The sequence below is a fragment of the Podarcis filfolensis genome (assembly GCF_964270895.1).
Source record: "Podarcis filfolensis genome assembly, chromosome: 12".
Taxonomy (NCBI): domain Eukaryota; kingdom Metazoa; phylum Chordata; class Lepidosauria; order Squamata; family Lacertidae; genus Podarcis; species Podarcis filfolensis.
Genome location: NC_139614.1, coordinates 25,879,217 through 25,904,518, shown reverse-complemented (window position 1 = coordinate 25,904,518; position 25,302 = coordinate 25,879,217). Strand labels below are relative to the sequence as shown.

The window sequence follows — 25,302 nt, the reverse complement described above, 5'->3', positions numbered from 1 at the left end:
CATAAATGTTGAGATGTCCAATGGTCTCGCTTTCATTCAATTCTCACCCTGTATCTACTTAACTTTTTATACACGGTTGCTTCTAAGACATAAAACCTCGAGGAGATAGTCAGATTCCCTTCTCCTGGAGAGCTTTAGCACTCCATTAACTCACCTGCCCCCCACCCTGAATTTCAGCCATTTGGAACCTTAAAAGTGAATTTTCTCTGGGCTTGCATTGGGATTTGGCAGATTGATTGGTGTGCTTTCATGTGCTTGCATATCTCATGTATCAAGATCCCATGGCAGTTTGGGGGCTTTAGTGCTTAAGAATGATAGATCCACTATATCTGTATCTTAAAAGTATATCTCTTTGAAGCGCATCATTCATACTACTCACAAGAGGTGATTTGGCACAAATGGGTTGAGACTTTGCTATAAATGCAGCAGGAGCAAACATCGTGGTGGCTCCTGTATTTCCAGTGTGTCTATCTCACTGCCATCTCACGCCACCCCTGTACCTCCAAGTAAGCAGCAGTGATACAACCGACCAGAGGGCAGGTAAGCAGCAGTGCCCCACCAGGTTGCCCACTAAGGCCCATATTATAATGCACAACACTTGTAGTTGAGAAGCCCAAAAGTATTCAAAACCTCATTGTTTATCATGTGACTGACTGCATGGTGGATTAACCAAAAGCATGACAGATTTAGGCCATGATGCCAGAAATGTCAAGGCAGTGCTCTGAATTAGCAGAATCAAAGTTAAATATTGAAAATTTTCAGTGGCGGTGCTCATGAGAAAGACATGTTGCTGTAGAAATTCGCACCACTAAATGTGGTGTCATGAACTGCAGGATATGTATGTAATAGGATCTATCAAATGGATAGCCAATTCCAGTGAGTTTTGGACTAGCTATTTCCACCAGATCTGGTGACTTGCATGTTCTCTTGATCACCTAACGTCCATATAGATCTCTTGACATTAAGGCTGAACTATTCCTTTAGATACAAAGTCTACAGTAGATTTTATCAGACTCCCAACTCTCTCTCTCTTGCTTAATATCTAGCCTGATGAAGAATTCTGAAGTACTTGAAAAGCTTGCTTGCTATTTGTCGCATTTTGATTGCTTCTAACATTTTTGTACACCCCCCCATATCATATCTTGATAAAAGTGTTGTGGCTGCCAAAACAAAATGGCTGCCACCAGCATCCCCAAAAGGGATGGTTGTACTCCATACTGGTGAGTACCATCACACACAAAAAACCACTGCTCAGCACCACCGCTTTAATTTAAAAATATGTTTAATTGAAATAAGTTTTCCTGTAGATTTCAAAATGTTCTTCTAAAATTCAACTAGCTAAGAACAAAACCACTGGAATAGGTTGGTGGGGGAGGGGTAATCCATCTCAGGATGATGCATTCTGACATTATCTTGCACATCCATTTGCACTGAAGCAAAACAAGCACGAGTCCCTTGAAACCCCTCTTCAGATGGAGTGTATGGAATTGGCCTCTTGGTAGTCAGGGATCATTTAACAGAATTAAAATAGTTTGAAATGAATATCCTTGGAAACTAAAACTGTAGGCTTTCCTGGGATGGTTCCTTTTGATATGTCAAGACTGATCAGTATCAGAACGATTTTTGCTGTATCCAGTCACTATTACGCTGCTGCCTGTTTGCTATTTCTGGGTAACATGAAGGAAACATAAAATTGCTATTTCAAATAAGTTTATATGTTTGATGTTACCCAAGGCCTTTGCCATAAAAGTCAAATACACAGGGCAGAAGTCTCAAAATATCCATCAGCCTTAAAGGCTTCCAGAATATGGGGCAAAAATGTGTTGTTTTTTTCTTATTCAGTTAATACAATTGACTGAAAACAATTGCCCTAACTCCAATCCCAGAACACATAGATACAATAATCGGGATTAACTATGACCCACAACTTTATTTGTAAATAAAGAAAGTGGGATGTACACTCAACTGGTCAAGTCAAAATCCACCTTTTCAGTTTGAACATGCTATCTACCAAGATGATGGCTAGGAATTTCCACTTCCCCTGCTTACCTTGGACAGGTGATGTCACCCTAGTCCCAAACATTGGATGAAACTGACCTTTGTCCTTTCTAGCCCCCCTCCCACTTGTTTATTTCAGTGTCATCAGCTCTTCTCCACTGTGATGCCTTACAGAGGGCTGGTGTGGCTACCTGCCTCCATGCGAGACAGGATATGGGGCAGAATTCCTTTCATGTTTTCTTGTTTTCACATGGTAAAATATGTTTCAGAAAGGGATGAGAACAGCCCATTTTGGTTTAGTCATTGTGAGGGGGGGGGGGAAAGAACTGAGAATGGCTACAGAATAAGGGCAGGGGCTGAAATATGTAACTTTCCCTTGCCACTGAGGAATCAATAGAACATCACATTAAAGGTAAGTCTGGATGACAGAGACAGGCTGCTCTGGGCTGAGGCGTTGCCGGCTGAAAATCTAGAGACCACAGACCACAAATTTTCCATGTCTCTGAATCTTATCTTAAACCTGGCAGATGGTGTTTTTAAGATGCTGTGAATCACTCTTCCTTGTCAGTCTGTAAAGCACGTATCATAAACTCTGTGAGGTGGAAAGACTTGCCAAACAATTTCTGTGCTATTTCCGACAATGTTTAACTGGGGCACCAGCTGATCTGCAGAGGGAAATTTTGCGTAATAATGTTATTGCTTCGTTAACATAAAATAATCCAGTTCATGATTGTACTTCTCTGAGATGACTGTTTTGTTTCAGGTTCATTGGGGGATTTTCATAGTATCTCTCCCACATGCATAACAATGCCAACAAGGAATGCCAAATTGAGAATCTGTATAATAAGAGACAAAGAATAACGACTGTGTGACTAAAAAGTTAAGGCACTTAAACGAAGCAGTATGGTCATTGATGCTCAATAACTAGCACAGGCTAACAAGCTTACACTTAAAATAATATAAACATAGTAGTGGGATTATCTGGGCCAGCTCACTAAAGTAATAGATTTCTCTAGTCTTACATCAATTTGCACCAGATTCTTCTTTAAAACTGTCACTGACAGTCAATTTGTTTCCTTGACTAACTGTGATTAGAAGCCATGTCCTGGTATTCAACCTAAAGCTGACTTGCAGCTTGAGCCAACTGCTTCTTTCCTCTCCTTGGTTTCCTTGGTGATCCAATATGGTTCCCAGCAATATTTTTTTCAACTTCACTAGTTGGCCAAGTGATTGCAAGAAACCAATCATGGCTTCTATCAGGCCCCTGAAGTGTGTTCTGAAGGCTTCTATTTTCATTATCTGAAAATTCCTGAACTGCATTCCAGTGAGGAAAACGAAGATGGTTTATGGGATTCATTCTGTTTGGAAAATAAACAATATGCCACATATTTAGCACGTAACTGAGTGATACTTTATAAATGAGGAGACTGGGCTTTCATTGTCCTTTCCAATAGGCAAGTGATATGAGATGAAAGAGTGATTCCTCCCCACTCAGACTTTGATATACTGCTGATTTGTCATTCCTGTTTTAAGCATTTCTAGACTTTAGACCAAGTTTGATGCATTTCTACTCCATCATATCCTGAAGTTTAAAACACACAAAAATCAGGCTTATAATGACAAAGACATGAATCTCTCCTCTAATGTGCATTTCTGTCAGTCAGTTTAACCTTCTGTTGACGTATAATGGTGTCTGTATCCTAGTATAAACAAGCGTCTGTGTAAAAATGCTTTGAATTTATGTGTGTTGGCTACATTTTCAACATATTGCTCCATGTTAGACTGTCTATCTCTGGAGTATATTTTTACGTTTCTGTCTGACCTTCACCCACTGTTCTGAGATCACTGTCTGGTATTTAGTATTGCCCAAATAAATGAATTCACATTCCCTCCTGCTAATATGGGACAATGTTGTGAAGAACTAGTAGCCACAGACGTGTGAAGACTTTTGGGAGAAATGGAGAACTGCTGATTAGCAAAGTCTGGCATAAGTGCTTAAGATTGATTAGTCATTGCTGTGGGGAGAAATATCATGCCCTCAAAGTAATTTAGTACCAGGGTCATACTATAGCCCTCCCCCACCACCACAAAAACTATTACAATGATCTTGAGATAGCCTAAGATCTCCTTTGGAAAGCAGCCAAAGGGAGGAAATGTAATGTAAAAACTAGGGTTGAATGAAGAACGGGTCTCCCGAAATTCTACATACTTTTGTGGATGACATATTGCAGGAGTGACAGATGCTCTACTCAGCCTCTGATCCAAGGGTTTGGTCATCCATTAACACACATTAACATACACAATACAGACAATAGTGTGTCATAGGCCAAGAGAGCCTAAACTGTAATAGGTTGAGTCAAGCAAGTAACCAGCCCATTTGCTTCAGTCACAATGGCTTGAAGCACTCACAGAAAACTTGAGGAAAAACAAATGCTATTCCTCTCCCCCAATCAAATGACAATGAGTCAGACTCTGAGCAAAACCCACACCACTCCAAAAGTTATTTTGTATTAACTCCCACCTATCAAATTCCCATTCGCTCTGTGGGATGAAGAGGCAACCCATAATTTGATGGGTGATTTAGCTGAAATGGGATGGCTGGCTGGGTTCAGGAGGTAGAAAATTCCTCATTAAGAAGAGGAGTGGTCCCAGTCTTCATAAAGGAGGCAGGAATGTGGCCACTCCTGAGAAATACCTCCTCTGGATCTGGAATATCTTAACAACTCCAGTTCAGTAACCAACATTCCCTTCCTGGGCAAGGTGCTTAAGAAAGAGTCAATCAACTCTGGTTGTTGATGGGTGAAACTGATTTTCTAGATCTGTTTTCAGCTGAGTTTTCAGCTAGGCACTGAAACTACCTTACTGCCCTGCTAGAGACATGGCAAGTGTGACTCTATTGATTATTCTGGACCTCTCATGGGGTTTCTGTACCATCAACAGTGGCATTCTTCTGGTTGAACTGTTTCCAATTGTTCCTGGGGTATCTTTGCTCTGGCATTTGTACTTTTGGGTCCTCTAGGATTCTATTCTGTCCCCCGTGCTGCAGTTCCTACATGAAATCACTGAGTGAGGTCATACTGGGATTTAGTGCCACCCGTGTGCTGATGACATGTAGTTCCATTTCTCTTTTTCATAAAGCCAGCTAAGGTGGCGGAGGTGTTAAATCAGCGCTTGGCTGAGGAGGATGGCTTGGATGAGTGCCAATCAATCCAGACAAAGAACAGTCTGGAAAGTTCAGTTGATGCAAAATACGGTGAGAAGAGCATTAAGTGGGACTGATGAGCATTATGAACATATGAAGCCAGTCCTGTATTATCTTCACTGGTTTCCCATCTCTTTCTACACCTGATTCACCACATCACCCTCTCTGCTGCTTTACTCCTCTTGGTTTCAGTAAGAATAGCAGTTTGGCTGATGGGAGGCCAGATGCATGGTGGTCCTTGCTGGCCACCCTTCCTTGCTGGTTTCCTCCGGTTGACTATACCAACTTTTGTCACTTGGGACCATATCTAAAGGATTTGTTCTTCCCTTACATACTAAAGCCCTTCTCCATGTGCCGCCACCAACTGAGATGTGGTGGGTGGCTGAGAGAATCATAGAATCATAGAATTGTGGACCTAGAAGGAACCACAAGGGTCATTTTGTCCAAGAGAAAGGACCTTTTCTGCTGTGACGTCCTCAGCTGTGGAACTAAAATGTCTTCTCTCCCACAATAACCCACCTGGCATCTACTTTAATGTCTTCTTGTCTTATTTTCCCAGGCCTTTTAAACTTTACTATGTGTTTTTATTTTTAAAAACTGTGAGAAGTTTGTTCTTTTTTGGCTCTCTGTTCTAGTTGATCACTGCTGCAGTATTTTAATCCCTTGAACCCTGTTTTAAAGTGAGTTTTTCTTCTTATTTCAGCCTTATTTCCTGCTGCTTTTTTTTTAGAGTTATGGTTTTTAATTAGTTTTTATTTTGTACATCGTCCAAGGGAACTGTTATTATTAGGTGACAGATACATGGTATAGATAAATACATACAAAAATTGAAGATATCAAGTATATCCTAATGCCTTCCTAAACAGAGAAGAATAAAAGAGCATCTGCACCCCCGTCCTTCAGCCCGGACACTGAGGTCCAGTGCCAAGGGGCTTCTGGTGGTTCTCTCACTACAAGAAGTAAGGTTGCAGGGAACCAGGCAGAGGGCCTTCTCGGTAGTGGCACCCATCCTGTGGAAGGCCCTCCCATCAGATGTCAAGGAAATAAACAACTATCTGACTTTTAGAAGACATATGAAGGCAACCCTGTTTAGGGAAGTTTTTAATGTTTGATGTTTTATCGTGTTTTTAATATTCTGTTGGGAGTCACCCAGAGTGGCTGGGGAAACCCAGCTAGATGGGTGGGGTATAAATAATAAATTATTATTATATTATTATTATTTTCAGTTACCTCCTGAAAGAATACTATGAACTCCAAAAGCACCATTATACGTCTGTGTCTATATCTTAATGAAGCTTCATGGATGTTTTCTCTAGCCCAGGAAAATAGGAAGTTGCCTTATACTGAGTCAGGTTATTCATCTATCAAGCTCAGTATTGTCTGCAGTGACTGCAGTGGTTTTCCAAGGTTTCAGGCAGGAGATATTCCCAGCCCTACCTGGAACCACCAGGGATTGAACCTGGGACCTTCTGCATTCAAGACAAATACTTTACCACTGAGCTATGACCCTGTGCTGTGAGATCCCCTGGTGTAGATGGACTGCAACCTCCATCTCCCCAGCTAACATGGCCAGCCTAATGGTCAGAGAAGATGGGAGTTTTGGTTGAACAACATCTGTAGACCCAAGGTTTCTGCAGCATGAAACCAAATGCCCCAGTCCCCACTTCCCAGTTCCATTACTTTAAAAATGCAGCTTAGTGAATAATAGAGTGTATACATTCAGCCATTGCCATATTCATTATGAGTGTGAGAAAGAAAATGAAGATAACTTAACCTGAAGCTTTCTTTTCATTTGTATAATGTTGACTCTTCCACTGCATCTGTATGAACCTGAGAGAGTGAACTCTGGCATCTGGGTTTGGAGCTATGATGTCAAACACACAGAGAGAGAAATAAGTTGCACTTGCAGTTACTGTCTCATGGAAACAAAAAATAATTCATCCTCATTCATTTGGAGATGTATAATCAGGTGTTGGTTAACAGTAAGCTCCTTATCAGCAAAGAATGTTTGCATATCTGCTACGTACCCTGGGTTTGGGGGCCAGTCATCATTTAGCAAAGATTTATAGGTCTTTGCTTCATGGTGTTCTGGGAGGGAACGGAGGGTCATTGTAAGTGGTGCATTGCAGTGAAGCAGTAGCTTAAGGTATTCCTAGAAAATCAAAACTTTTGATGGCTGCTCTGTATGAAAACCTCCTATAAAATGTCCAGAATGTGTGTTATAAACTGACTTAGGAAATCCAATAAAGTTGCAAGCTTTGGCAGGCTTCTAGATGAGATTTATAGACTACTGAAATATGGAATTTCCATCATCCTTTTTCTCATATCCACAACAACCCTTTTCTTTTGTTGTTATGTGAGACCTCATCATCCTTGTCACACAAAAAGGAAAATTCAGTGTTTTTGAAGCAATTTGATGTAAACGAAAATGAGTTAAAATAGTTTTGAATTGGTTCGTATGTTGAGCAATTTACATTTCCCTTATTTATTTATTTTAATGTAGAGCTGCGTGGAAAATTTCTCCTGTGGGTCCCCCCCCCCCCCCAAGCATTCTTAACTTAATATGAAAAGAAATTGCATTTGAAAAAGGAAGCGAAATTTAGTGAAATTCTCATGGGTGAGGTGCAGGGCTTTGGATGTGCTGAACTTCCTTTTTCAGGTGACCAAAAGATGTTGCTAAGTACCCTTCCCTTCAGTCTACAAATTCTCTCACAATGGTCTGTGTTTTGCAGCCTCAGTGTGTAGCTGTGCTTGAATTAAAGCCTGGGGGAATACTTCATGAGTGGGGGGGGGGATAGGGGGAATAAGATTATCATGGGGCCTTTCCAGATCAGGAAGTGCAGTCAGTCAGGAAGGTTGCAGAGCGCTGGAGAAATGTTCAGTGGGGCAGAGGGTGGTGTGGGGCAAGCTCCCAGGCAAACACCCCTTAGTTACATTGCAACAATAAGGTAAGCTCAGCCCCACACCTGCTGAAATTGTAAAGTGCCCCAAGAATAAGGCAGGCAAATGTGAACCTCTTGCTCAGAGAAAGAAGACTTTAAATTGAATTAGATAACACATTTTAGCACATCACAATTCAATATGGTTCTGTGGTTTTTCTAGCCTTGTCATATGTGCCTTCTGGATATAACAGGTTGTTTGTGCTGCTCCCTTGCGATGCATGGCTTATCTTGATTTAATGTGTTTCTTCCATTAATGTTGCCTGCAGTTTCTGCATGGGCACAGCTAGGAATCAGTGAAACCACAGGGCTCCCATGCTGACATAGCCTTGCTGGATTGAACAATGGTTGAATCATACCATTTTCCTTCTAGCACAAGAAACACAACGCTGACCAAAATCTCGTATTATATCTGGGCTCTGCCACCAAGACACTTGCCCCATTTCATACCCTCCTACACGACACAACCCAAATCTGGGACTCTATCTTCTGGGTCCAAAATTCAGCACGAGATCACAGACCTGGAAAAAGTGTTTTTTTTGGGGGGGGGTGAGATCTCCACCCAAAATCACGAGAGAGCAAGGTGCCCAAAATGGCTGCCATACTCTCAATGGAAAAAACAGGATGTCCCGGTTTTTCTGAGGCAGTTGATGGGAATGCCATTTTCTTGTTATGTCTGCCCATTTGAGCATATTTTCTATGCAGTTTCTTATTTTTCTCTCCTCTTCCGTGATCAGTGCATAACTGGAGAACATAAATGAATGTTTCCAGCCCTGCCAAAAGACATCTCTTATACTCTAGCATAACCAAAGCTAGACACAAGGAAAAGAGAAAATATTTATTCTATAGGGGATCAATGGGTAGAAGCAGACAGTGCAAACAGCTGTACGCAACTAAGAGTAAAGGTGCACAAAAACAAAAAAGGGTTATCTTCTGGTATGAGCAACACTTGGAGGTTGGCAGAAAATATTAAATCAGCTGCACTGAGCAACACAGTAGAGTTTCAGCAGCTTAACTGAGTCCTCTGACGCCCCTAATTCTCACCCAATGTGGCAACAAATGCACACTGGGTTGGATACAGCATAGTCATGCTTGCAGTAGGCCCACTGAAATCATTGGGACTTAGGTTAGCCATGTCGAAGTCCCATTGATTTCAGGTATGACTTAGGCTGCAATCCAATCCCAAGCCACATTTATGCTAGGCGGTATCCCTCTGCTGGCTTCTGTCAGCTCAACCAGCCCCCTGCCTCTGACCCTACCAGAGTGGCACAACCATCAGTCCACCCTTGCAGACTTCCCCCTTCCGCCCACTAAACAGGCAGAAGGACCACCTGGTGGTATCCTCATGGGTGGAACTCCCCCAAATGGGGCCTTTTGAGGATGGGGAGGGGCAGAGACAGCCCAGAATCTGCTGGAAATAGACTGGGGCAGACGGGCATTGGGCTCACTATGGGCCTGATCTTTGCACCAGCCTGGAGCTGGCACAAGGACTGGGGTTGATCTGCCTGCTCCCACTTCTATTACTGCAGCCACCGTGAGTGGCCAGGCTGTGGAAGCAACAGTAGAACTCCAGCAGCAGAGAGTTTGGATTGCTGGGTCAGTCTCAGTCCAAACACATCCCTGACATGAAAAAGAATGGGCAACCTCTGCTGGTGCAGTTCTGCGTCCACATAGTAATCATGCGGAATTTTAGGTTGCGGAATCAGTCTATCTAATGGCCACATGTCATGAGGCAAAGTGGAAGCTCCATCAGTGGCGTAGCGTGGGTTGTCAGCACCCGGGGCAAGGCAAGTAATTTGCGCCCCCTAACCCGTGGATTTTAGTAGGGGCAGAGAGCTGCGAGTGCGAGCGCGCCCCCTCCCAGATGTTGCGCCCGGTGCGGCCGGCCCCCCTGCACCCCCCACGCTACGCCACTGAGCTCCATGTTCAGAAATAGCATGTTAAGTAAGCTCTCTCTGTTTTATCCTTTGCACTTACTCAAAATGTTCTTATTGAGCCGGGCTGCCCCTGCAGCACGACTAGCTTTTGCATTACAGTGGTACCTCGTGTTACGTACTTAATCCATTCTGGAGGTCCGTTTGTAACAGGAAACCGCTTGTAACATGAGGCACGCTTTTTCTAATGGCGGCTCCCACTTCTGCCACGCCGCCGGAGTGCAACTTCCGCTCGCATGCCGGGGCAAAGGTCGCAACAAGGGGCATCTACTTCCGGGTTAGCGGAGCGCGTAACCAGCAGCATTCGTAAGGAGGGCAGTACATAATATGAGGTACCACTGAATTGTTCTCAAAGTTTTGAATTTTTATACTGACTTGCATGGTTTTATTGCTCCCTGCTTAGAAAAATTCTCTTGATATGAGATATGTTGGAGGGTATGTTAACATGCCCTGCTTGTGAGCTTCTGGGGTGAGCTATCTAGCTAGCCTGGAATCCTTGACACACGACCTATTTTTAAAAAAACCACTCAGCTGAGATCCTTTGCATTTGCCCCACTTATTCTATGAAAGGGTAATGAGTGCTGGGGTGGGGATGCGTTTAGTAGCTTTTAATACATTCCAAACCTGTTTACTTGCTGCTCTTTGCTCCACAGAGAAGAGAAGAGATCACTCCCCTTCTTCTTTTAAAATCTGGTAATTGAAAACCTATCTTGTTCTTACAGAATGGTTTTGCTGTTGTAAGGCCCCCAGGCCATCATGCTGAAGAATCAACAGCCATGTAAGTACCAGGGAATATTGCCCATCTTGGAGTGCTAGGGTTACTGGCAATCACCTGCATTGTGCATGTCTCTGGGGAGCTCTAATTGTTAGCAGATGACCGAAAAGGTTTTCGAGGTACTCACAGAAGCAGATTTATGGTCTTAGAGATCATATAGTGGGGTTTTTTTTTAAACACACACACATACACACACGCATGCCCTGAACATTATTTATAACTGTTTTCCTGACTGATGTGCTTTGTAAAATTTCTGTTCTTCTCTATTCCACAGGGGGTTCTGCTTTTTTAATTCGGTTGCAATTACTGCCAAATACTTGAGAGACAAGCTAAATATAGGCAAGATATTGATTGTAGATCTGGTATGTATTCTTGGCAAGCATCATCATTTGGGTGGATCCAGATAAAAATGGTTCGGGGAGGGGTGGAAGGAAAGGGGGAGGGAAAAGGGGGGGTTGTGTTTTTCTTTTATATGTTAGGCTTTCCTGCCTTTAATACTTAGGAGTAATAAAGGTGTGTGTTTTTCCTCTGAATTTGGGAACTCATTAAATCCAGGATGGCAGGACTGAAACCATAAACATGTATGTTTCACTTTAATGGTGTTAACTGCAATTTTAATGAGAAGAAGGCGCAGATCAGGGTGACTTTTATGGTCCTTAAATGAATTGATACTTCCACTGTTAAAATGACCCAGCAAGTACCAACGTTTACTTTTCCCTGCAGAATATAAATTTGAAATAGTTAAATTGCGTGGCTTTGGTTTGGTAACCAGTTTGGCTTCCCTCCTTAAGCTGACAATAGCTTAGCTTAGTTGTGCAATGCGAACATTATTGAAACAAAGGAACAAGGCCTTTGTCTCTCCCCAGCCCACCCTCGCTCGGTTCCAAATCACGTGTGCCAGTATGGGATGCCTTCCATGCAGGAAATCTAATTTAATAACAACAAAGAGCCAGCCTTTGTGGCTTAGATTAATCTTTTGCTGCATAGTACAGTTTCAAACAAATGGTTAGTTCAAATGTGGTTGTCACTGGGTAAGTTTTCTATCCATTCTGCTTGTGAATAATGAATTGAGCTTTGCCTCCTACTTAAGGACCAACTTCATGCATAGCCTGGAGGAAAAGCCGGGGGTTGATTTATGAGCACCATTTTTGTTTTGCCTACACTTTGGGAGGAGGTGTAATAAGTTGTCTGAAAAAGCATAGACAGGAAATGAACCCTGGCATCCAAACCTAACCTGTTACATCTGCATTTAATTAATTTTTGCAGGTGATAAAAGATTTAAAGACAAAATGCGTTAAAGATTCCACCCCACCCCCCAAGCTACGGAATTAATAGTTTAAATCTTATTCATATCAGCGCTCATAATTAAATCTCCTTGTGACGTTGCCCCAGTGGCGGATGGTGCAAAGAAAACAGGGCTTGTGGTTTAGTTATGAAAAACAATTGTTTTCTAATATATTTAATCATGTGATATGAAATGCACAATTAAGCAGGAAAAACAATGAAGATGGTTCTGTACACTTCTGGGCAAGTGACGGGAAGAGTCCTGTTCTACTCAGAAGCCTCTATGGCTGCAGTCCTATGCTAAATCAGCAGCAGATATTGCGCCACAAAAAATAGCAGCAGTGCAGCAAAATGCACCCACAGCAGTAACCCTGCCATTGCTCACCATCCAGGAAGAAGCTTGCCATCAACACTCCCACACTAGCTGTGCAGGGAAAGGCAAGAATTAGCATATAGACATGGCAGAACAAGCACTTGTTGTCACTACGGATGGGCCAGAAATTTGATTCAGTTCACATTTAAGGGTGGGCCCACCTAATACGAACTTTCTGTAACAATGTGCGAAGTGTATCCTTTGAAATTTGCACCTCTCCAAATTCTGCAATGCAGGTCTCCTGCTACATAACGTGTACAAAAATGCACAGTGGGACAAGGTGTTCACAAAAATACATATGAGTAAAAATAACATACCAAAATCCATTATATTACAGAAAATGCTTTGCAAAAATGTGTGCATTAGACAAAAATTGCATTCAAAGATGTGTGCATTAGGGATTTTCTACCCTACCCACCATGCCTGGGATTTTGTGTTTGTTTGTTTTTTGCAGTCACAAACAAGCTCTGGTTTCCTTTGTAGCTGTTTCAGAGTTGACGTTAAGAGTTGCCTTATAGAAACAGGGGGGGGGGGGATATGACAAATGTGATAGGTAAAGGGGAGCAACTGGAACCGGTGACTGGGTGTTCATATGTTGAGAATCTCTGCTGCTCTTTCATTCCACATATCTGGCCCAGCTCCCCAATATGCCAGTGATGTCTTTGTTTTAGGATAAAATTATGAATGCTTGGCAAGCATTGAGAATCAGTGCAATAGCAGGTTTGGTGCTCATTGACAAAAGTACCTGTGCATCCTATTGTTGCCACCGAGAGCTTACTTGCATTTGGGAGTTTGCGGCAAACAGAAGCTCCCTTTCTGCATACTTACCATGTATTCTACCATTTAGGAGATACTGCTACAGTCTGTGTATGAACGGAGGGCCTTTAACCTAGCTAACACAGTCATACCTTGGTTTTTGAACAGCTTGGTTCCTGAACATTTTGGCTCCCAAACGCCGGAAACCCAGAAGTGACTGTTTCGTTTTGTGAACTATTTTTGGAAGCCGGATGTCCGACGGGGCTTCCACAGCTTCCAATTGGCTGCAGGAGCTTCCTGAAGCCAATCAGAAGCCGCGCTTTGGTTTTTGAATGTTTTGGAAGTCCGGAACTGATTCAGTTCGACTTCCAAGGTATGACTGTACATGGTTTCATAGGGAGGATGGGGATGCTTTCTCTGGCTACTATGTTTGAATACCCTGTACGCCGGAGGTGGCCAAGAGCAGTGATAGATGTTGTTTGGGTGTTCCACTTGGAGGTATGGGCATTCCCCTCCCTGATTTGGACTCTCCTTCATTGGGTGGTGTTAAACAGAGGTTGGATGGCCATCTATCAGGGATTATTTACCTGTGATTACAGGGAAATGGACTAGAGGACTTTTCCAACCCTACAATTCTACGATTTACATGCATCAGGGAACGCTGATGGGTGTTTGTATCTGAGTTCTAAATAGGGTTCTGAGAAGACTTGCTTCACAGCAAGCCTTGCATGTTTGTTCCGTGCTTTGTATCAGCCCAGCCACCCTGTATGCAATGATGTTAAAGATTGTGTTTAAAATAGGGAGCAGCACACCTGGAGCCAGCATAGAAACCTCTTTTTATGTGTGATGCTCCTTCAAGTGAATGGGGCTATGGAAAAATGGTGATAATTTGTTTGTGTGCTCAGATGATCAAACACAGATCAGGATTCCCACTTTATCCATAAACTGGCCATTCAACAAGTCTGCCTCCCTTTAGGATGTCTCCTTCGGCAGGACTAAGTAAAGTACAGTGGTACCTCGGTTTAAGAACAGCCCTGTTTACGAACGATTCGGTTTACGAACTCCACAAAACCGGAAGTAGTGTCCCTGTTTGAGAACTTTACCTCGGTCTAAGAACAGAAGTCAAGCACCGGCAGTGGGAGGCCTCATTAGGGAAAGCGCGCCTCGGTTTAAGAACAGACTTCCGGAACGGATTAAGTTCATAAACTGAGGTACCACTGTACGTGTGTGCATGCTCGGAATCCCACGTTCTGTAAATCATGGACTGAGGTGTAGGTCCAGAACAAACAGAGAGTAGCTCAAAAAAGGGATAACTTATTTTTGACACAGAGGGTGACTTCAGAAAGGTATAATGAATTAATATGGCAGTGGGTAATTTGCATCAATTAGTTCCCCGCAATATACATATTGAAAGAAAGATGGCAGGTGCCAAGCTGCAGCTGGTGGACGTGTTGTGCTCACACTACAGTATTTTTATATCTGAAATTTCTGCCGACACATATTAAACATTTGACTCAGCCCTGGAAACTGCTTTTGTCCTGGATTTGGGGATTATGTGCATTGAAAAAAAATATAATGAAGCCAGATTGTTTCAACTAACTTCCCTCCTTCTGATCCTTGGAGCTTTTACCATTCCTTTTAAAGATTTAAATCTGCAATCCTGAAAGGATTTTCAGTGTTTATATGCTGAAAAATAGGAATGGCATAGGAAGAATTTTCTCATAGTTACCGAATAGTTCGTGAAGGAGACTGTCCCATGTGTGGCACACAGCTCCCGAACCAAATGCCCTAAATGGGACTGCCCTGCTTTTGTGTGAAGTTCATGAGGCTGTATAATATAATATATTATCTCCATCTTCTCTACTCAACAGTAGATAATACCCCCATCCCCATTCAAAGCTTTATGTATACTGCATGTTCACACCGAATTCCTATAAATTCAGCAGAAGCCAGCTCCATCCATTTATATGAAATACCTGCTCCCTCCATTGCAGTGAATCAGTAAATGCTTTAAAAAAAGAAAAAAGGCAGGAGAGTTTTGTGTATCCACCCTGAATCTAGAAGGTTTGGCTGGATCAGAGTAAACGTACTGCTTGCCATCAGGGCTGAAGATACTCATCTTCTTTCATGCTGCCTCCTTTTTCTCAATGGAATCAAGTATCCAACAGACCTCTAAACATTTTTCTATATATATATATATATTTAATCAGAACCTAAAACCATTTTTTGTGCACTGGTAGTTTGAGACAGTAACTTCCACATGCTGGATCTGAGAAGGTTCTCCTTGATGGGAAGAGAAGTATCATTACTACGTGTCGGAAATAATTTGTGGAAGCACCCCACAAAAATGCAGAATGGATGTTAGAAAAAGTATCAAAAATATTATCGTTTCTTTAGCTTTGCCCTTGGATAGAATTGTGAATGGAACCAAAAGGTTTGGTGTTTCAACTATGCACTGTGCAACAAATACGTCCCCATTTATCCTGCTATCAGCAACTATGCTGGAACTATTTCCTTTATTTCTGTTGAGGTAACTATTTCTCAGACAAAAAAATTACTTGCCCTCTTTCTTTGTCTATCAGCGCTACTACTCATGTTATGTTGAAAAATATCGTGTATTCCATTTTTATCCCATACAAAATATATGGAGAGAAAATGCACCAGTATTTACAATAATTAGTTAAAATTAATTGTGGCCACTGGAGATGCAAGCAGGCAAAAATTTCCACTCTGTACTGTGTTTGCTGCATTCAGCATCATTTCTGTTCCACTACAGTTCAGCTTCTGTTGAAACCTACCTTGTTCATCTCACTATCTGATATGGCTGAAACTAATGTAATTAATTACATAATTAACTTCAGTGTGTTTCAATGGAAGGAAAACCATGAGAACAATGCAGACTATAATGTCATTTATGCAGGGTTTGTAATCTAAAAAACAAAAAACAGAGATAGAGAATACCACTCATTTGCTTGCATGATTTTCATTCCTGACCTCACACAAATGTGCAAATTGTCACAGTTTCTACTCCCGTTTCTGTTTCTGATGGAATTATTCAACATCCTTAATGGCAGCATCTGTTTCCAAGGAACAAATAATATATTTGGCTTACACATGTCAACTCAGAAGAAAGCCTCATTGTCTTCCATAGGATTTGTTTCCAGACAAGTATGTGTAGCAGTGTAGCCTTTGTGGCAATATTAGAAATAGCATACACAAAGTTAACGTATACAGAAAAAATAGCATGCACAAGAGGCTTACCGCCCATGTTTTGCTGTCTCAGCAATAGTTTATTTGGACAGATAAATGGAAGAGTAACATCCATATACTGTGAAAACAATGTTTACAATATCATATAAGTTAGACCACTGGTCTAACTCAGTATTTTCTATACATTGACTGCAGTGGCTCTCCATGGTCTCTGCTAGCACTGCCTGGAGATTTCAAAGATTTAATGCAAAATGTGATGTACAATGGAGCCACAGCCTTCCCTGCCCTGCCCTTTAGTTTCTGGAGAGAAAATAAATGTCATTGTACATCTCAGAAATATCAAATTAGGAATGCATATTCTAGAGACAGCATCAGTGCTGAGAACTCGAATGGCATGTATTATTATAGAAGTTATCTCTGTGGCTCACGAGCTCATATCTTGGGCTCACGCATTGGCAGAAAGAGACCTTTCGCCATGATGGGGAGGGCAGGAGAGCCTGCAAATCATGCTGCCGAAGCTCTGCACCCAAAATTCCCTTTTGGGCTTCTTGTGCTTTCCCCAATACCCTCTCAATGATTGAGCTTTCCCCGGAGGTTAAAGCACTCACTCTATCTCCGTTAGCGGACACCTAAGAAAAGCATAGCAAGAATAGTGGGAATGTGCCTGAAGCAGGGGAAAGTTCTCAAGAGCTAAACTAGTGAGTAGTGTTACTGTTAAGTGGCATCTAGGTCATTTCTGTTGCAGCCCTGAGCCACCATTATATTGTGTTCTGCAAGATTGTGACGCGGGTGGCGCTGTGGGTTAAACCACAGAGCCTAGGACTTGCTGATTAGAAGGTTGGCGGTTCGAATCCCTGCGATGGGGTGAGCTCCCATTGCTCGGTTCCTGCTCCTGCCAACCTAGCAGTTCAAAAGCACGTCAAAGTGCAAGAAGATAAATAGGTACCGCTTTGGCGGGAAGGTAAACAGCGTTTCCGTGCGCTGCTCTGGTTTGCCAGAAGCGGCTTAGTCATGCTGGTCTCATGACCCGGAAGCTTGTACGCCGGCTCCCTTGGCCAATAAAACGAGATGAGCGCCGCAACCCCAGAGTCAGTCACAACTGGACCTAATGGTCAGGGGTCCCTTTACCTTTACGCCCTTTAGGCTTATGTTCTAGCATTATTGAAAGACTTTCTGGGCCTATGTGGCTTAGAAATTGCATCTAAATTTAAATAACTAGAGCTGAGGTGAAAATGCCAATGAAATGTTTTTCAATGAAACCCTCCTGAAAGATGATGGGAAAGGAAGAATTTCTCTCAGTTTTTCAGAAGGAGGTTTCTGCTTGCATTACCTAATCTTACAAGTTGGTCATGGTTCCCCACCACCACCACCACCCATCCCTCTTTGTTTGGTTTTAAGCAATAGTTCTTGTGTTACTCAAAAGTGCCCTGCAATATTGACAGTGGCGCAGGGCTCTTCCCCCAGGAATGTACTGGGACTGATGTCACATCGCGTCATATTGTCTCACTCCCAAGGCACTCTGCAAAGCTCAACCATTTCTGAGACATTTCTATCTGAGATGTTTTTCTCTGCCCCAAGAAAGCAGCAGAAAATCACTGCCCCTCATTATTATTATTATTATTATTATTATTATTATTATTATTATTAACTAATAGGAAACTGTGAGGGAATTTTGGTTGAGTCTTAGTTAGAACTGACATTTTAAAGAGTTGGCAACACACATGTCTTTAGCAGCAACTGCAACTAGACTACATTTGGCTTCATTATACTTTGAAATCTTTGAATGGCGTACTGTGATATATTGTGATGATTACCTGCACAATAAGCCATTACGGCTCCTTGGGAACAGGTTTTGCTGAACATACTAATGAGCTCACCATGAATTTTAAAATTCCTTAAACTATGTTTTGCGGTTTTCATTTCCCCAGGAGCTATTTTCCTTAATGAAATAACACAATCCCATTTCAACATTAATTTGAATGTATCAATAATAGCTTAATAATATTATGGATTCATAAAACATCCTGCAGGATTACTGTGTAACTCCAACTCCAACTCTGCATTACCCCAAAATAACTGAAACTAAACCTCAGCTTGCATAGAGAATAGATAGCCAGTATGCTCAAATTTCATTATTTTGGAAGATTCGTATCCCCACTGGAGCTGAATGCATTTAATGACACAGAGAGGCAGATCCAAGATTTGTAGGTCACCCACTCTCCTTTTTTTTACTTGATGTGTGGCCTTGTGAAATCCATAGTGGTCACAGAGCCAAGTGCAAAAGAGAAGCACAAATAGGTTGTTCAGCAACCTAATTAAATTGTAGTTCTATGCTTCAGTTTGGGGAAATTATCTAGAGCACAGATTTGACTGACTTGTTTATTTAGTGCATTTTTATCCTGCCTTCCTTTCATCACAGAGCTCCATGTTGTGCATATGGAATTTCCATAGAGTCTTCCTTCCATGGCTAGCCAGACCATATTTGCTTTTTGTATGGTGGCTGTAGAATCTGCCCCGAGACCAAGTTCCAATACGTCTGGCATGTGTTCTTCCTTATTTGTCACATTATAATTTAAACACTTTAACCTGTGTTCCTCTATCAGTTTCAACTAGGACCCCTCCAGGTCAAAGCCAGCATCAATAATCTGTTCCACAGAAGAGTGTACAAAAGCGGACACTTGTGGATAGATACAAGCTGATCTGCAAGGATCTGTAGGCTGGCTTTTTAATTCCAATATTAGAAGCAGATCTCTCTTCCCTAAAACCATGCCCAAGGAAACCTCATAAGAACAAAATAGCAGAGGCCCTTTCTTCCTAAATCACATTGAGATGATTGGGTACATACACACAAATCCAAAGAAACCAAAACTTTTTGTAGGTTCCCCATCAGAGAAGCATTTGAACCATGAGACTCTGTTGGAGAAGAAAGCAGTATCTGCCTCAGGATCCTAACCTTCTCTGAAACTTCATGCCCCCCCTCCAAATCTTCCATACCCCCAAAAGGGAACAGTTCCACGGTGTGAGAACTACTGACCTAAGCAATCATAAGTCTTTCCTTATGACTGCCAGTCCTGTAATTGCATCTCACTGCCAAGTCAGGAAATAGGAATATTCTCAGTTTAAACAATCAACTTTTTCACCAGTATGAAATGGCAAACAGCGATGCTTGTAGCAGTTTAACAGAAACTTTGTGAGACTGGACAGTTCTCCTAATGCATTCGACAACTTCAAAAAACACACAACCCCCCCCCAAACCAAAATGGGCACGTAGGCTTTTCTAACCAGTCTCACACCAAGTTCGCTGCCCTAGTACACAGACATATTTTGCCCACTCCTCCTGGCTTTCCCACTTGGGCTCCATGCACCCAATAGGTACATTTCAGTTCCTTACAGTCCCTTACAAGATGCATGGACTGCATTCTCCATTAGCTAACCATCAGGTACCTGCTAGTTCAGTGATAGATGATATGAGATAGCGTGATCTAAGATGCAAGGTTATGGAAGACACCGGTGAAGGGTTGCTGAGGAATTGGCATAGGGTGGCTGGGCAGGTGACTCTCTCCCTTTGTTGCTCTGACCAAAAGAGTGCTCCAGCTTGGCCTCAGCCTTTCTTAAAAGGGTCACGTGACTTCCTCTGGCTCAGACTTCACCAACTTGATGTCTTTCAGATGCTATGGATGGCAATTCCATTCAGCTGATGGGCACTGTGGTCCAAAACACCTGGAGGGCACCAGGTTGGCAAAAGCGACTCTGGTCTGGGTGGCTGTTATTCGTTTGGCTGCTCTCCTTGTAATTTCATCTGCCCAGTGGGAATGGACTGGGCAGAGGAAAGCCCTCACAAGACTGTTGTGATTATGAACAAATTCAGTCTCGAAAAGCTATTTTGCACACCAACATCCTAAGCGTATTTCCTTGGAAGCAAGTTCCATGGATTTTCAGCGGCAATTATTTCCAAGCATGCATGTTTAGCACCGCAGCTTAAAATGTGATCATAGCTGCTAATAATTGTTGCTAGTAAATTATTGCTACCAATGATTCGTATGCGTGTAGCTGCATTGTATTGATGGAATATGCAGATCTTTTATGCTGTCCTTTGTCAGAGGATTTGCAATTCATTCTTCAAAGTGGCCTGCCAGCAAATAGCGTAGAGGATGAATGGCACTTGTGGCCTTTTGAGGATCAGGCTGCTCCAAGCTAATGAGATCATATTCTTACATCGTCAACTGCAGCCGTCATGATTTTATGAACATAAAGTATGAAGTCCTTTCTGCATCTGGGTTCCCTTTTGATGTGGATCTCGCTGCGGAGGGACTGCTAACTGAACTGAACATTTCAAGGAAGCCAATTTACTCAGCTGGTTGCAAACCCTTTGACCTCAATAGTGGAACTTGGCAAATCAACGAATACCCGAATATTTAGTGCTCTTTCAAGAATTGCAAAAATGCTCCATAGCTCATAGATCCTCCTGCAGAAATCTAGTTTGTATTTTAAACATTAGTCTTTCTTCTTCTTTCTTTTTTAGGCCAATGAGACTAGTTAATTAAGCCTGAGGGGTTATGAACTGTTGGCAGTTAATAAGTCATAAAATTCCTCCATAAAACAGGATGCTAGATTCCATCACTGAGACAAGGAGTACAAAGAGCCGGTGTATAATATCTAATTGTACAAAAGGACTGGGATTTCTCAATGACTGCTCATCTGGAGTCTCAAGGGCATGCTCACTGTGGTTTCCTGATTTTTAGAAGCCGGTTTAAAAAATGAGTGTATTAAAGAGTAATTTGCCTGAAAGTTCAGGAAGTTTGGGGTGGTGAAGGGCGGGTGGAAAGGGGGGAGAGAGAGAGAGAGAAGAGGAAGGAAGGAAAAAGAAAGAAAGAGGGAGAAACACAAAGAGAGGGAGAGAAAAAAGAGGAGGAGAAGAGAAAGCAAAAGGGCTCTCGGCACACTGGCTTGGACATGATTGTGTTTGTCATCTGTTTTCTTTCCCCTTTAGGATGTTCACCATGGCAACGGTACACAGCAGGCTTTTTATGCTGACCCCAGCATCCTGTATGTCTCTCTCCATCGCTATGATGAAGGCAACTTCTTCCCTGGCAGCGGAGCCCCAAATGAGGTTAGGTTTATTTCTTTAGAGCCCCAATTTTATTTGTATCTTTTCGGGTAATTGCGTTGCATGATTGCCCCTAATTTTCTCATCCTCGACTGGTGCTTTAAATTGCACTAGATTACCAAATAGTCCACTGGGGCCAAGGGACCAGCGCAGAACAAGTGCATAACCCAGAACAGTCCTTGTCAAATGGGGGCCAGGTTGATTTGACATGCCTTTTGATGTTTGTTTCAAAAGGACGTTTTTTGGATGTTTTCTTATTTTGATTCACTCCTGGCCTTTCCTCTCTCCCACCCCCCCTTCCTCTGGCACTTCTCCCCCCTCTCCCACTTCTCCTTTCAGGTTGGAAGTGGCCCTGGCGAAGGTTATAATATAAATATTGCTTGGACAGGTGGCTTGGATCCCCCCATGGGAGACACAGAGTACCTCACAGCATACAGGTTGGTTCTTGTTTCCTTCTGAAAGTGCCAAACAGAAGTAACTGAGCTTGAAACGTACAAGAGTTAGAATTGCAGCAATCTTGAAAGCCATAAACGTGACCCGTGGTGGAACCTGGCTTCAAGTTTTTGAAAAAAAGAAGAAAGATCTGTTATTATGTAGTGTTTGGAGACTTCGCTGAATTTCATAAAGAGTCAATGTTAATATTGCTGGCCACCCACGAGAGAAACACACACACCACTTCATGCCTGAAGCAATCGTGAAGTAGCCTAGATTGCTGGATTGTTTGGGTTTTTTGCCCCCACCCTGTAAACTGGTTAAAATTAAAAGCCTTTTCAAAGGTAAGAAATATAATGAAAATCCTGAGTAAAGTGTTGGCATCATGATCTAATCAGGATCACACTCAGTTCCCATTCATTCCCTGGAACTTGCTTCCTGGTATATGGAAACTCACCATTACACCCTGACCTGATTACACCCTGATATACGGAACTAAGACCTACTGTTGGCAATGACATTCATGATCTTCCATGTAAGATGTTTAAGAATGGGGGTGTCAATTAATGGGAATGCAAGTTGAGTGATTAATGGGCATCACAACCTGCCATTGTGCACATTCCCCTGGCCTCATGGAGAATATGGACACACATGGACACAATATGGAGAGCCAGTGTGGTGTAGTGGTTAAGAGCAGTAGACTCGTAATCTGGGGAACTGGGTTCGCATCTCCACTCCTCCACATGCAGCTGCTGGGTGACCTTGGGCTAGTCACACTTCTCTGAAGTCTCTTAGCCCCACTCACCTCACAGAGTGTTTGTTGTGGGGGAGGAAGGGAAAGGAGAATGTTAGCCGTTTGTTGTGGGGGAGGAAGGGAAAGGAGAATGTTAGCCGAATGTTGAGACTCCTTTGGGTAGTGATAAAGCGGGATATCAAATCCAAACTCTTCAGCCATTCATGAAGAGGGAATTGTGCATCTTCCAGAGTCAATATAGCAGACTTTGGGGGATGTGCCTATCTCGGCTGAATTTTGTACATTCTCTGGGCAGTATGCACAATCTCTGGTCAGTATGCACAACCTCCATGAAATATGCCTTATTCTTTCTGCGTCTCATTCAGAAATGTGAGCTCCTTCCTGGCTGCTTCTGGACCACGGCCTAATCTTAAATAGCCCACAACATACCATTCAAGCCAAGAGGACTCCAGAAAAATATTAACTTTCTTCTAATGTTCAACCTCCTTTACACTACTCTTGGTTGTTCCCCAGTCAGCTGAGCTACACAAGGGGGATTGCACATGTGTATTGTGGTCAACAAATGAATATTCATTGAGAGAGAGAAAAAAGTAGAGTTTTCACATCTTAAAAGAAAAGTTAGACTGAAATCTTATAAATATTTAACTGGGAGTATGCCTTATTGATTCAGTGGAGCTTACTTCTGAGTAGATCCACACAGGATTAGGCTATTAGTTGACCATTTCAGCCAATTAATTAATTATATGTACATAGATTTTCATATGGTTAAATATTATTTCTGCAGAGAGAAAAAGTATGCTCTGTTTTTATACTATGTCTGTACTGTGATTCCGCAGTCACCATCCTGGAAGAGATATTTCAGTCTGAGTTTGGGAAAAGGGGGGAGTGCCTCTTCTTGGATGGCTACAATTTTTGCAAGTTTTTATATTTAAAATAACGGAGGGAGAATCTGCTGCCAGATTCATCGGTGGCATTCTTTAGCAAATTGCAATATTTTTAGTCGGTCAATTGTTTGTTTGCTGTGTATTATTCATATCCTGCATTGCTTTACAATTAAAATAGTCAAAAGGCAGAATATAGTCAAAAGGACCACAAGAGTCATCTAGTCGAACTCCCTGCAATGTAGGAATCTTTCACCCTATGTGGGGCTTGAACCCTGAGATTAAGAGTCTCATGCTCTAGGGACTGAGCTATCCAGCCTGTGGGGCTAATTAGCCCCCCTACCCCAGCATCGTCATTTGGCCAACAAAGTCATTTTAGTCAAGGCACACTGACCTGGTGGGATAGGCTAACTTGTGGATGCAAAGAGCACCAAATTCAAAAGGAAGAATGCTCCTGATTCTTCCTTTCCTGCTGTAGCTCGAATTTTGTGCTTTTAAAATTTGATACCTTTTCCTATGATCCACCTCATCTTGAGAAAAAGCACTACATTTGAGCTGGGCCTGAAGAAACTTCCTTTGCAGCTTCAGCTTGAATTCAAAGGGGGAAATGGGGAGTGCACCTGGGTCACATCCATACCTTTACATTTAGAGTGCCTGGCTTCCGCCAAAGAATCCTGGGAACCGTAGTTTTTTTAAGGGTGTTGGAAATTGTAGCTCTGTAAAGCGTAAACTACAGCTCCCAGGATTCTTTGGGGGAAGCCATGACTTATCAAAGTGCTCTAAATGTATGGTAGGATGTGGCCTTAGAGTGAACTCCCCATTTTCCCTTTGTACTGGTAGAAGGAAGTTAAAACCACCTGACACCATGTGACACATTCAGTGATTGATAGGTAGGCAGCCCAACCAACATGTCAAAGCGGCTCATGGAGGCTTGGCCAGTCTTGGATCCAGCTCTTTGTTGCATCCAGTTCCCTACCCATAGAAGTGTGTTCGACAGATTTTTCTTGTGCCTGACAGCTGGTGTCATCATATTCCAGGTTCCATCCTGTTTCTTCTGGAGGGAGTGGGCAGAAGTTACTGCTGTTGGATTCACAGGTTCGGGGATAGCAAAGATGCCAACACACTAAAACAACCCTTTGGTCCCTGGCTGTTGATACCACAGTTTAACCAATTAATCAAATAAATGTGGCATCTCTCGCCGATCTGCTCCTTTAAGATATCAAACCTGCCTTTCACACCCAAATTCAGATGTATTAATAAGGCAGCCAAATACAGGTTGTTGCCAAACAGCAGCATATAAATTTAAAATGTAGCTAAGAATTATACATATAAATAAAAAAAACACCATGATTATGCAATAAATAAAACACACATGAAAGAACAGAATCTTAAATCTCATCTACCTAGTCTATGTTGCGCAGCCTTCACTGTGAGTTTAGCTATATTAAGCATTACAAACTTGTATGAACCAGACAACAGATATTTAATATTATCCATGTCACTGACTGTAGCAGCCAGTGCTAAAGATTTCGCCTTATATTTTAGCCTAGGTGTTTCAGACAGTTTAATGTGTAGTGTATTGTGTACTCTACCCAGGGGCTACCGCATACGCAAAAGTACTTTCATGTCCAGTTTTCTGCTATTGCAGCTGCACGGC

General features: G+C 42.3%; 1 protein-coding gene across 4 annotated transcripts in view; it reads left to right on the top strand.

The window, feature by feature from the left end:
• Nucleotides 1-25,302, top strand: part of HDAC9 (histone deacetylase 9) — a 466,741-nt gene that overhangs the window by 363,430 nt on the left and 78,009 nt on the right. For all 4 annotated transcript variants that reach the window (XM_083578505.1, XM_083578499.1, XM_083578500.1 and 1 more), the window contains 4 exons: nucleotides 10,796-10,851; nucleotides 11,123-11,210; nucleotides 21,462-21,581; nucleotides 21,918-22,015. In XM_083578505.1, the coding sequence (XP_083434631.1) occupies nucleotides 10,796-10,851; nucleotides 11,123-11,210; nucleotides 21,462-21,581; nucleotides 21,918-22,015 (362 nt within the window). The remainder of the gene's footprint in view (nucleotides 1-10,795; nucleotides 10,852-11,122; nucleotides 11,211-21,461; nucleotides 21,582-21,917; nucleotides 22,016-25,302) is intronic.